The sequence below is a fragment of the Chelon labrosus genome, assembly GCF_963514085.1.
Source record: "Chelon labrosus genome assembly, chromosome: 22".
Taxonomy (NCBI): Eukaryota; Metazoa; Chordata; class Actinopteri; order Mugiliformes; family Mugilidae; genus Chelon; species Chelon labrosus.
In genome coordinates, this window is record NC_140355.1 from 20,770,746 (window position 1) to 20,783,800 (window position 13,055).

At 43.8% G+C, this 13,055-nt stretch overlaps 2 protein-coding genes across 2 annotated transcripts; one reads left to right on the plus strand and one right to left on the minus strand.

Annotated features, from left to right (window-relative positions):
• Positions 1–4,213: 4,213 nt before the first annotated feature.
• ch25hl2 (cholesterol 25-hydroxylase like 2) lies at positions 4,214–5,296 on the plus strand. Its single transcript, XM_084572660.1, has one exon. It carries the CDS (start codon positions 4,290–4,292, stop codon positions 5,187–5,189), a length of 900 nt encoding a protein of 299 aa, XP_084428786.1. The 5' UTR covers positions 4,214–4,289; the 3' UTR covers positions 5,190–5,296.
• Positions 5,297–7,501: 2,205 nt separating this feature from the next.
• f2rl1.2 (coagulation factor II (thrombin) receptor-like 1, tandem duplicate 2) lies at positions 7,502–12,797 on the minus strand. The gene is made up of 2 exons (XM_084572104.1): positions 12,637–12,797; positions 7,502–12,038 (listed from the first exon to the last, which is right to left on the minus strand). Exons 1-2 carry the CDS (start codon positions 12,710–12,712, stop codon positions 10,960–10,962), a joined length of 1,155 nt encoding a protein of 384 aa, XP_084428230.1. The 5' UTR covers positions 12,713–12,797; the 3' UTR covers positions 7,502–10,959.
• Positions 12,798–13,055: the final 258 nt, after the last annotated feature.

Consider the following 13,055-nt stretch of genomic DNA (forward strand, 5'->3'; position numbering starts at 1 on the left):
CTCATCTTGTCATATCGTATCTTATTGTTTTGCATTGTATCTCATATCTCATCTCATCGTATCTCATCTCATCGTTTTGCATCGTATCGTATCTTATCGTTTCGCATCTCATCTCATCTTATCGTACCGTTTTGCATCTTATCTCGTCATATCGTATCCTTATCGTTTTGCATCGTATCTCATATTTCATCTCATAGTATTTCATCTCATTTTGCATGTTTTGCATCGTATCGTATCGTATCGTATCTCATCTCATCATATCGTATCTTATCATTTTACATTGTATCTCATCGTATCGTATCTCATCTTATCGTACCGTTTTGCATCTTATCTCGTCATATCGTATCCTTATCGTTTTGCACCGTATCTCATATCTCATCTCATTTTGCACGTTTTGCATCGTATCGTATCGTATCTCATCTCATCATATCGTATCTTACCGTTTTGCATCGTATCTCATATCTCATCTCATCGCATCACATCGTGTCTCGTCGTATCCTATCGTATCTCATTGTATCTCATCTCATCATTTTGCATCGTATCGTATCTTATCGTTTCGCATCTTATCTCATCGCATTGTATCATATCTCATTTTTTTCTTATCGTACTGCTTCGCATCTTATCTCATCATATCGTATCCTTATCGTTTTGCACCATATCTCATATCTCATCTCATCTCATTGTTTTGCATCGTATCGTAACGTATCATATCGTATTGTACCGTTTGGCATCTTATCGCATCGTATCGTTTTGCATCGTATGTCATATCTCATATCTCATATCTCATCGCATCGCATCGCATCGTTTTGCATCGTGTCTCATCGTATCGCATCGTATCTTCAATAAATTTGAGAGAACCACCGTTATGTCCACATTTACAGTTTTGTGTGCAAAGTCCCACCAGCTATATATCTATTCAACAGAATACCTGCAAATCTAATCTTTAACACTACTTAGCATAATGACACAGGGGAATGTGATAAATACTATACCTGATGAACTTCACTAAATCAACACTGTCTCTGTGAGCGTGCAGGCTGACGTTAGCTCACTGCACCTAAGTCCATTTTCACAGATATCGCATTGTCTCTGTAAACTTGCTTTTCTTTGTCCTCGCTGACGTATGGCCTTGACCTGTGAATAAAACCGCTGACATGTCTCACATCAACTCAGCACCAGGCCGACTGGACGCTCTGTCTTCCACTCTTGTCGCTGATGCTGATGTAAACCTGCACCTGTTGATGGGCCCTGACATGATGCTGTTTCCTTTCGTACCTCACATATATACATAACACATACTGTCACACAGCCTCGAGCAGCCTTTACACAGGGATGTGAATACACACCAAAAGAAGAAGACGCAGGAAGATATAGCCTGTCCTCACACTGCTGTGTCTCAGCCTTTATCTCAAATATTGTTAAGATATTTGGTGTTGAAATGGCAGTTCAGTCTAAAAGGCATCAATATTAAGGCTCATAGCATTTCCATTTTCTCTTTATATGTTGAAAGTTGAATAAATCAAGAAAAATAAAACAGAAATGAAAGTCTGGCACATTCAAGCGCTTGTCAATTCCACACAATGTTGATTAAATTTATCTTCGACAGTTAAATCTCATTGTATTTTGCAGTATACCACAGTTTTACATCCGTTTTCTGTGGTTGCATTCCAGTTATGTCAACCAGCAAAGATTGCTTGCAAGAACCGTAAAGGGAGACAGTGGGCTACAACAGCTAGGGCTATGGTGGAGCATATCTCAGAGAAACTAGAGTCACAAATGTAACTAAGGTTCCATGAATTCACCTTTTTTGGGCGACCAGGAACAATGTGCAGCATCCCAGAAAGGTTTTTGTTGCTCCAGATGAACCAGATAAACCATTTTTGTTGGATAAAGACCTGAACTATAGACGTACATCACACGCATTGGTGGTGTAATTACCTTTAATGCCACAAGGGGGAGACAAATGTTCTGCGCTGTAGCTTTAAGTATGTTTTTGACTTTTCCAAAATATTTGTGTCACATTACGTTTTCAATAATGCAGTAACCATTAAAGGCAAAAATGTTAACATGATCAACTTAAAACTACACTGTAAAGTAGTTTTGAATAGGAAATCTTGATCCAAACAAACTTTTTACCTTCAAAAATAAGGATGGCTTTGCACTAATTATTTTCCAGTCCACAAACACCATATGTTCTGCAGCCCTAACCAGTCTTTCCTGGAGGAGAGTTGTGGATGTGGAGCTTAGAGTATCATCTCCCCGTGTGAAGTGAATGGAGCCGTCTCACACCTTGTCATCATGTCCTCAGACACCTAGGAGGGCACATTAGTCGTGCGCTAACTCCACTTTTCACTTATTTTACTCACACCTCTGCAGGCAAGTCGTAACGCGGATCCAAAAAAGGTTCGTGATGTCTGCATCCAGTCAGACCTAGTCGATCGTTGTGACACTGAAGGAACTTCTCATCACGTGTGACAGCGCGCCAACAACCCTGCTATAAACCTTGAAACACTTTTGGATCTGATGAGCTTGTCAGTCTGTGGCCAGATCTTCTGCCTTAAGCTATGTGAGGACTTTACTGCTGGCTTGCGTTTAGGTTTGACTTAACATCAAGGGCCCACAGGAAACATTAAGTCTGAGGATGTTGTTGTAAGAGAGTCAATGAGCACATCCTCGTTGTGTGCTGTCGATGAGTCACCGAGCTCTGGGATGACACAGGCTTTTTATGAGATGAACAGCACATGCAATGTCAATATCATAGTGTTCTTGAATCTGATGCATATGTTCTTCTGTGAGATTTTCCCCCTTCATTCATCTTCTGTTCCGTGGTCTGTGGTGAAGACTTGATTCTTGCTGCCCTCTCCTGGCTGATATAGGAAAGTGTGAGAATGCTGTGCACTTCAAGCTGCAGGGTACATCCTGGACAGGTCTCCAGTCTATCAGCATTCACACTCACACCTACAGCCAATTTAGAATCACCAATGAACCTAATGAGCATGTCTTTGGACGGTGGGAGGAAGCTGGAGAACCTGGAGAGAAACTCCACACAGAAAGGCCCCAGATGGATTGGAACCCAGAACCTTCTTGCTTTCTTGCTGTGAGGCATCAACGCTAACCACCACGCCACTGAGCCTTGACCAAAAATGAACAGTGAATATTTAACTCAGAACTAAGATTTAACTCATGTACCTTTGCTGCATGTTAAGGATAAAATATTTGAGAAATGCAGAGAGTAAATTCAAGATTCAAGATTCAAAGAGTTGCTAAAAATCCCTCTGTTGAGATCTTTTATAGTGAACATTTGAGCCTAAAAGTTCATATCTTTTGCATTATTGCCATTGCACGAAAAACATGAATGATACGTCACCTGATAACATCCTGAGCTGACGTGCAGAGTAGAGGTAACAATCTGCGTTAATGCAACTCAAGAAGAAAATGTCTAATTTAGGACTAGTGTACGAAACGTACAGTGACAGCCTAGAGTGGCCAAAACGACCGTGAAGCACATGGTACCACGTGATATTTATTAAAAATATCAGCTGTCCGAATAATTGTGTCACACCATAGAAACTAGAGCTGTGGCTGCCCTGGTTTGGTTTTCATACAATGAGATCTTTTTTCTTTCTTTCTTTCTGTCAATAAGGTCAAACTGAGCCGACCGCAATCCAGCATCAGACAGGAAGTGCTTTTGAAAGCATGTCTCATTTGACAAGTCTTCAGTGATTAATTACTCTGTCGGGCTCAGTGTGTGTGTTTCTGGGTGTTTGTGTGTCCAAGGATGTAAGAGCGAGAGAAACCGAGGCACTAACTGGTTAATTGTCTGTTATTAACACGCAGCAATGAAAATATAACACAATGCGTTATATTAAAGTTTTATTTTGTTTGCAGCTAAAAGACGCCTCCCCTTGTTTTTCCGCGTCAAAGTCAGATTCTGCAGACAGCGGAAGCTCTCGCTCCATGATTTGGGTCAAAAATGAGAGCTGTTGTGGCCCGGGCTCCTGAGTCCTGGCTGCGGTCCTTGTGCCTCATGAAAAAGGGCCTTCACAGAGCGCCTTCTTTTAAATGCAGAAGGGTGGGTGGGCGGCGGAGGTGGGGCTTGAACATACATAAGAGGCTAAGACAGTCCACCAGTCCAATTTGGCACAACATCACCGGACAATTTGCTGCTGCTTCAACCGTACGCGGACGCTGATTGGATCTTTCCATTCATTTAGAGCCTCTTTATCCGCGGCTTGTTAGGGAGTAATCCCCTTGGGCAAACCCTCTTTGAACGAAACGCAGCGTTAGTGATGAGCACAGGCGGGTTACTCAGAACTGAGGCTTTGTCCTGGATGTCGCATGTAGACAACGTGACCGGGGGCCAGTCCCACGACTTGGTCCTGCAGCCTGTTTGGGACTACCTCCACCAGAACCACCACGACTTCCTGAGGAGCCCTCTCTTCCCCGTGGTCCTCTCGGTCACCACCTACTTCTTCCTGGTCGGCCTCTACACCGCGCTGGACCTGCTCGCCCCCACCTGGCCCTGCATCAACCGCTACAGGCTGCACCCCGACAGACCCGTCACCTGGCCCAACATCTGGATCACGCTGAGCGTCACCGTCTACAACCACCTGCTTTACATCTTCCCCGCCGCAGTCGCCCAGTGGCTGTGGAGGCCGCCGACCCCTCTGCCCAGGGAAGCGCCTACTCTCTGGAGCTTCTTTCTGGGCATCCTGGGCTGCATGGTGGTCTTTGACTTCCAGTATTACCTGTGGCACCTACTGCACCACCGGGTCCCCTGGCTGTACCGCACCTTCCACGCCGTGCACCACCAGTACAACCAGCCGTTCAGCCTGGTCACGCAGTACCTGTCCGGCTGGGAGTTGTTCAGCGTGGGATTCTGGGCCACGGTGGACCCCATCCTGCTGCAGTGCCACTGCCTCACGACGTGGGGCTTCATGGTCTTCAACGTCTACGTCTCCACCGAGGACCACTGCGGCTACGACTTCCCCTGGGCCGTGCACAATCTGGTGCCCTTTGGCCTCTGGGGCGGCGCACCCAAGCACGACGCTCACCACCAGCGACCGGGCACCAACTTTGCCCCTTTCTTCTCTCACTGGGACTGGCTGGGGGGCACGCACACCGTGCCAAATCCGTCCAGCCACGCTGCCGCCGGAGAGCCAGAGGAGATGAAAGGGAGAAAAGACTAAAGAGCTTGAATTCATCCATTATTGACTCCTTCGCTTTTACTCAAACTGCCTCTTTTGTACCTGCTCTCATTCCAACATGCTTGTTTCTTCTCTCTGCTCTTCTGCTGTCCGGCTTCTCTCTTTTCCACCCCCCAGCCTTTCCTGTCTCTGTGATATTATAACTTTTGTGGTATCTCTAACATCGCAGTTTAGGATCTGATAATGAGTCTAACCTGTGTTTTTACTGTCTGGTAAGTTGTTGTAGACAGTGTTTTTGTGTACAACGATGGTATAGATTCTCCTGTACTCTTGCATAATGCATATTTATCTCTTATTCACAGAGGCCTTCCATTTAATGTATTGCCGCATTGCTGTTCGTCTCCGTGGCATTCTCAGGTCAGGTGTAAAATAAAATAAAAGCCTAAAAACCAAACCACTCACTCGACATTTGTTCTGCCGTCCCGAACAAAGCGGCTCTTTCTGGGCCTCCGCTGACGGTGGATGGTGTGATCTGTCGGGACGATTACACGCACGTTAGCACGTACGTGCACCCTCCCGCTCCGCACGCATGAATAGCGTCTTTTAGCTGCATCCCAGTATGATGCGTGGGCGCAATACTAATCCATCGGCCCCCTCTCTGAGACAGAGATGGTGTCGCTGGAGGAGTTCTTAATTAAAGCCCGCATCCTCCAAAAAAAACAAAACAAAAGAGAATGCAAAATCTTCAACTGTCTTCAAATACGGCTGCAGGTTTTATTCTCTGAAATAACTGTGATGGATCAGTTATTTGTTTTACCACAAAAACAAATCAGTGAATCTTTATTTTTGCAGAATGATTTCTCATTTTTTATAAATTTAAGCTGCGGCCCAGTAGTTAGTCATGGAGGTAGAGGGGATTCAAACCAGTGACCCTACGCTTCAAATATGCATTTCTGAGGAGCATGTTAAATGCTTGTATACACACGGCCCATAAATGGCCACAAAAAAAGAGCCAGCACACGTCATTTCTTCTCCCAGGACAAAAAAATAAATAATTATCTCCACGTCTGGGAAATGGAAATTGCAAGTGAAGTTACAGAGAGTTGAGTGTTGTAAGGGTGCAGAAGTTGAGAGCATGCATCAGTCTTGCAACTTACATGTGCACCAGAAGAAACCGTCAGTGTTGCATGACGGAAACATGCAACGCAACCCTCCATGTGTGCTACGAATTAAACGCCACACGAAAGCATATCTTCTTAATGCAAAGTATTTAACTGTAAAAATACAAAAGTATTATACGTAGAAGTTTTATTTTCTGCAAGAAGCAAAAGATTTTCCTACTAATTTTACTTTTTACAACAAGTAAATAATATTATGTGGTTGCATTGAGGCAGAAATGTCTTATTTAAGTAAAATATAAAATGTAAGCTGTAGCCCTGTGGTTAGAGATGCACATTTGGGACGTAAGGTCGCTGGTTTGAATCCCCTCTACCTCCATGGCTGAGCAAACACCTGAACTTAAAGTCAGAGAACAGATTCGTTGTATGTCTGCCTCAATGCATGGCAAATAAAGCTGATTTACATTATTTACACATATAATGTTAAACTTCAACAAATCAAACAAATGAACCAGCTCACGTCATTCTTCCACCGAACACACACAAAAAAAGAGCAGGAAGCTCTTAAATTAAAAAACTGAGACTGCAAACACATTTATATTCATGTATAAATTGCAATTAAAGTTCGCTAGAGTTGAGCGTTGGAGGGGTGCAGGAGTTAAGAGCATGTGTCAGTCTTGCGATTGCCCTAGAAGTCTTGCAACTTACACGAGCACAAGAAGAAACCATCAATGTTGCATGACGGAAACATGCAACGCAACCCTCCACGTGTGCTAATGCAAAGTATTTAACTGTAAAAATACAAAAGTATTATATATAGAAGTATTATTTTCTGCAAGAAGCAAAAAAAATCCTACTAATTTTACTATGAAAATAATAACATTATGTGGTTGCATTGAGGCAGAAATGTCTTATTTAAGTACAATCTAAAATGTAAGCTGTGGCCCTGTGGTTAGAGATGCTGATTTGGGATGTAAGGTTGCTGGTTCCTCCATGGCTGAGCAAACACCTGAACCTAAAGTCATAGAACACATTCCTTGTATGTCTGCCTCAATGCATGGCAAATAAAGCTGGCTTACACTATTTACACAAATAATGTTAATTAAACTTCAGCAAATCAAACAAATGAACCAGCTCACGTCATTCTTCCACAGAACACACTGAGACGACAAACACATTTATATTCATGTATAAATTGCAAATAAAGTTACAGAGAGTTGAGTGTTGTAAGCATGCGTCAGTCTTGCAACTTACACGTGCACCAGAAGAAACCGTCAATGTTGCATGACGGAAACATGCAACGCCACACGAAAGCATATCCTCTTAATGCAAAGTATTTAACTGTAAAAATACAAAAGTATTATACGTAGAAGTTTTATTTTCTGCAAGCTACTAATTTTACTTTTTACAACAAGTAAATAATATTATGTGGTTGCATTGAGGCAGAAATGTCTTATCTAAGTAAAATCTAAAATGTAAGCTGTGGGTCAGTGGTTAGAGATGCTGATTTGGGACGTAAGGTCGCTGGTTTGAATCCCCTCTACCTCAAGAGCTAACACCTGAACCTAAAGTCAGAGAACAGATTCCTTGTATGTCTGCCTCAATTTATGGCAAATAAAGGTGATTTACATTTTTACACGCATGTTAATCAAACAAATGAACCAACACACATCATTCTTCCACCGAACACAATAAAAAAAAAAAAACTAAAACTACACACACATTTATATTCATGTATAAATTGCAAGTAAAGGTATAAAGAGCTGATTCTCTGACGTGTGCAGAAGTGATGGGCACGTGTCAGTCCTACAATTACCCCGGAAGCACCAGAAGAAACCGTCAGTGTTGCGCGACGGAAACATGCAACGCAACCCTTTCTATAACAGTTAATTAATAAAATCATGTGGGTCAGTAAATTAAATTCTGTTGCTCTGACCACATTATTTTTTCAGGATGACATTGAATAAACTTCAACAAATGAACCAGCAGGTGTCCCTCTTCCTCCAAACACACACACACACAAAAAAGAAGAGTCCAGTATAGCCTATAAATAAAACTAAACCTTCGTGGAAAAAGACACACACACCTTTCTCAGTGCACATGAAAACACAGGAACTGCAATGAATCATAGTATCAAAGAACGCTTTGTGACTCTGCTCCGTTTGTTGTTATTCACCCGGCGTGTTGCAGTCAGAACTGGTTTAGCGTGTTTCTGCCCTACAAGGGAATTGGCTGTTGCGACAGTTCATGCTTATTTGAGAAACTGCCCTCGGGCCCTTCTGGCTGTTTGCAGGTCTTTGTCGAGATTACTCTACATTATGGGATACGAAGCCGACTTTGTACTCGCGTCTGGGAGTGTTTGTTGTCAGAGGTGCACTCAGCGCGCCTTATCAAAGAACTCTATCCCTTTTGTGCAGGAAGGAAGACCGTACGACGGCTTTTTTTCGCAGTTAACCCAGAGGAAGAAGATAACGTGAATGCTGAAATTCATATGCAACACAAACCGCCGCATGTTCTCGGCATGTTAGTGCAACAGCAGCTTGCAGAAACTTTTCTTTAAACTGCATTTAAAACAAACAAAAACAAAAAAGATTATCTACTGAAAAGCAACTGAGTATACGGCTTGTGGCTGAGAGCACGATGAATATAGAGCGTATGTATGAGTGCACTCAAATACACCCCTTACCATGACAGTATTTGCATACACAGATCAGCCGCAACATTAAAACCACTGGCAGGACAAGTAAGCCACATCTTGTGACAACGCAACATTAGCCTGGCACGACTAAAAAAAAAACAAAAAAACATGAAGAACAGCACAAGGTGTTGACCTGGCCTCCAAATTCACTAGATCCCAAACTGATCAAGTATCTGTGGGATGATCCACAGAGGCCCCTCCCCCCACTAACAACATTCTTGTTGACAGACACCACAGGACACCCTCAGAAGGCCCATGTCCATTCTCTGATGAGTCACGACTGTTTTGGAGGCAACAAGGAGGACCTGCACGATATTAGGAAGGTGGTCATAATGCTACGCCTGATCAGTCATCCCCTCATCGGCCATGCACATTACTTCACAGTTCATTCTGCATTCCTGTCTACTGGTTGTTTCCTCAGAACGTGCACGTGCATGTTTAATACGACTCTCGTCTCTAACTGCAGAGCTACTACCTGTAACCCGTCACCTGAGCTCTCTCCGTGTAAAGGTAACACAACCTGACAGCATGTGACTATTTATATTTCATTCAAAATATTAAATTAAGTGGGTTGTTTGTGACCGTCCCGTCTTTAAAGGTCAGAAACCGTCACTCCCTGCGTGAGTTCCCATCGAAACGATTAAATAACCAGCTGTAAGTTACATTCTCCACCTTAGGTCTATATCATTTCTTTTTTCTTTTTGTCCCGTTCACAGCGTCCCAGCCGCTCACGGCGGAGAGGAGCTGTGTAAATGTAACACGGCCTGGGAGTGGCTCTCGGGCCAGCATGTGAAAAGAAGGTATTTCTGCTCAGAGTGCTGACAAAAGGTAAGACGACACTCCACAACAATCATTTACCTCCCTCCTTTAAAAACCTGCCCGGCGCTCTCTGCTACGACCAGTCATTAAACAGGAAGCGGTCACAATGTGCGTGTTTGAGTGAGTACCTGGGGAAGAGAGGGAGGGAGGGGGAGGGGTTGGTGGTGGTGGTGGAAAGTCACTGGGTGGGGTTATTTCCTCGAAACAAAGCAGGTCACCTACTTCTTATCTCTTATCTAGGAGATAAAACACCACGGGGGTTAACTTCCTAACCCCCTTTTTAGTCGACTATATGGTGAAAATACAACCCCTCCTAAAAATCAGACAAAGAAAACGAAGCATGAAGGGAAAAGAGGAATAAATAAACGTAAAACACATCGATGGACTCGTCATCACTGTCAAAAACAGGCCTCACCCTGCCCGTCACATGCTTTAACCCACTTCTCTCGAGTTTCCTCTCATAAATCACCGTGACTGTGCCATCAGGTCAAACATAAACACTGTTGTTTTAATAAAACAATGCAAAAAAATGTATAAAAAACAGGCTCGTACACTCTGTGACACAGAATTTCATCACAACACATTCCAGGAATTCCTAACCAGGATCCTTCGCCGTGACCAGCGTTTCACTCGTCATTGAACCGGTTACGCAACGCTCCAAAATAAGTTTCACAGAAACGTAATCCTGTTTTATAAATGATTTATTTAGGAAACTATGTAACTATGTAACAACGCCACCTCTCTCTCTCTCTCTTCCTCTTCCAAAAATTCACAACATTCTTTGGCACGAGAGGTTTGAGAGGTTTAAACTGACAAGATAAAACTTGCCAACTGCAGGAATGTGCCGAGCGGAAATAAAAACCAAATATTAACTAAAAACACACATTCACGGCATTTTCCTGCGAGCGCATATCGCTTCAAATCAGTCACATATATATATACATTCATATATAAAATAAAATAACAGATAAAACGTTTCACATCTTGTTGAAACCTCAGTTATATACATGATCTCTCTTCCCAGCGCGGCCATCTTCACATTTTAAGTTCATCTTTCCGTCGTCTGATGCTTTTGAGTTTACCTGAGTCTGACTACTGAACTTTACACCTGTCGCCTTCGCAGTACCAGTACGACGCCGTGTAATCTATACATCACATCCTATAAGAGTCTCTCCTGCTAACAGTTGCTGCTCTGCGTGGTCCCGGTGTCCGACAAGTACGTCTTGCTCTTCTTGGAGTATTTCATGGAGCTGAAGGAGACTCTCATCCTCTCCACGGTCCGGCTGCTCCTGCACAGCAGAGTGTTCTTCACGTGGTTCCTGAAATCCTCGGACACGAAGTAGTAGATGAACGGGTCCAGGCAGCTGTTGAGGCTGGCCAGGCACAGCGTGGAGGTGTAGAACCCGTAGCCGTTGTTCACCCTTCCGTCCTTGAGCAGAGAGTAGTGCAGCAGCAGCATGATGTTACTGGGGATGAAGCAGACCAGGAACGTCACCAGGACGGTGACGATCAGCACCACGGCTTTGTGTCGGTTCTTTGACGCCGTGCTGTCCTCCATGCTGTTCCCCAGAGCTCTGAGTAGCAGGATGTAGGCCACGACGATCACCACGCAAGGGATGAAGAACGCGACCGTGCTCATGGAGAGGAAGTAGGAGAACGGGAGCTTGACAGAGGGGAATGGGTTTTTCATGTCTTCTATGATGTTCACGTCATGGCAGGTGGTTATGTTGGGTTCTTTGAGCTTGACCGTTTGGTCGTACAGGTACAGAGGAGTGGTGGTGAGCCAGATGAAAGCCCAGATGGCTACGCAGACGCCGATAGCCAACTTGTTGTTCTTCCTCTGCTGAGACAGAGGGTGGGCCACTACCCAGTACCTCTGCACGCTGAGGCAGGTGATGAACAGAATGGAGCAGTACATGTTCCCGTAGAAAAAGCTCACGAGGACCTTGCAGAGCGGCTCGCCGTAGGTCCAGTTGTTGCCGTTCACGTGGTAGGAAATCTTTAAAGGCAACCAAATGACGAAGAGGAGGTCGGCCAGGGCCAGGTTGGCCATGTAGATGGACGAGGGGTGCTTCTTCTTGGTCCTGAACAGAAACACCCAGACGGCCATGCCGTTGGCAGGAAGCCCCACCGCAAACACGAGGATGTAGACGATAGGGAAGAAGACGGTGGTGAGGCTGCTCGTCAGAGCCGCTGCCGTCGCGCTATCCACAACATTTTCATTTTCAGTGTTCTTTGTCGCAACAAAGCCACGACCTAAAAATATTACAAAATTACAAACAGATTAGGGCAGAGGTCGAATAGTTGGTTAGTCAGTGGAGAGGACGTTAAACTATTCAGTTGTTTAAGTATGTTGTCACACAAAAATATGAGAAGTTCTCCGACTCTAGTTTATAAAAGGGGAAACTTTGTTTTAAATTTAGTATAGTTTGTTATTTGAAACGTCGAGCAATTCTCTAAAATTTGTATTTTTTAAAAATAATTTTCTAAACCTTTCCAATCTTAAACTCTAAATAAATAATTAATAGATTTTTTTAAATTAAACTAATTCAGTCGCTTCCATAAACAACTTAAAAGCCTCAAGAGTTTACGGTACAAATTAAATAAATATATATTTAAATGTTAGAAGGTTATAGACAGGCATACATTTCCCGACATTCCTGTATTTACTGAAACTGACCACAACGCCAGCTTTAAAACACAAACTTTTATTTCAAAACTGCTCGAATTCCCTTAAAATCATTTTAACACAGCTTAAACTGTTTAAATATTATATATTTATAACGTTGGTGTATTCATTAATCTTGGGATCAATTCTCATTGATCTCTCCCACCTGAGAGCTTCCGGTCTTACCTCTGATCGGGGTGTCCGTGGCACAAACGGAGCAGATAAACAGCAGGAGCAGCAGCAGTGACCGCGTTGACTCCATATTCTCGGTGTGGTTTAGACTCTCCCTGCTTTGCTTTGCTTTGCTTTGCGTGTCCTTCACGGCGTCGTCTCACAGCAGCTTCTTAAACGCCTCGCAACGACGAACGAGGAAGGACACACCCCGAGACTACCTGGAGCTCCTGCGCACCTTGCGTCATTTCGGACACGCCCACCTCTCTCTCTCTCTCTCTCTCTCTCTCTCTCTCTCTCTCTCTCTGGTATGTAGTTCGCCCCCCACCCATCGCTGGTGTCCATGGAGACCAATTTGACTCGGTGACAACAAATGATTTAATTAAGAATAAAGAAATTAAGAAAACCTTTATTTGTCCCGCAATGGAGATAGA

What these genes read in the sequence shown, in the direction of transcription:
- ch25hl2 (XM_084572660.1), top strand. Translation starts at nt 4,290, where the DNA reads ATGAGCACAGGCGGGTTACTCAGAACTGAGGCTTTGTCCTGGATGTCG.
- f2rl1.2 (XM_084572104.1), bottom strand. Translation starts at nt 12,712, where the DNA reads ATGGAGTCAACGCGGTCACTGCTGCTGCTCCTGCTGTTTATCTGCTCC. An exon ending in CACGGACACCCCGATCAGAG is followed by an intron (nt 12,039 to 12,636) that starts GTAAGACCGGAA and finishes TAATATTTTTAG; the next exon opens with GTCGTGGCTTTGTTGCGACA.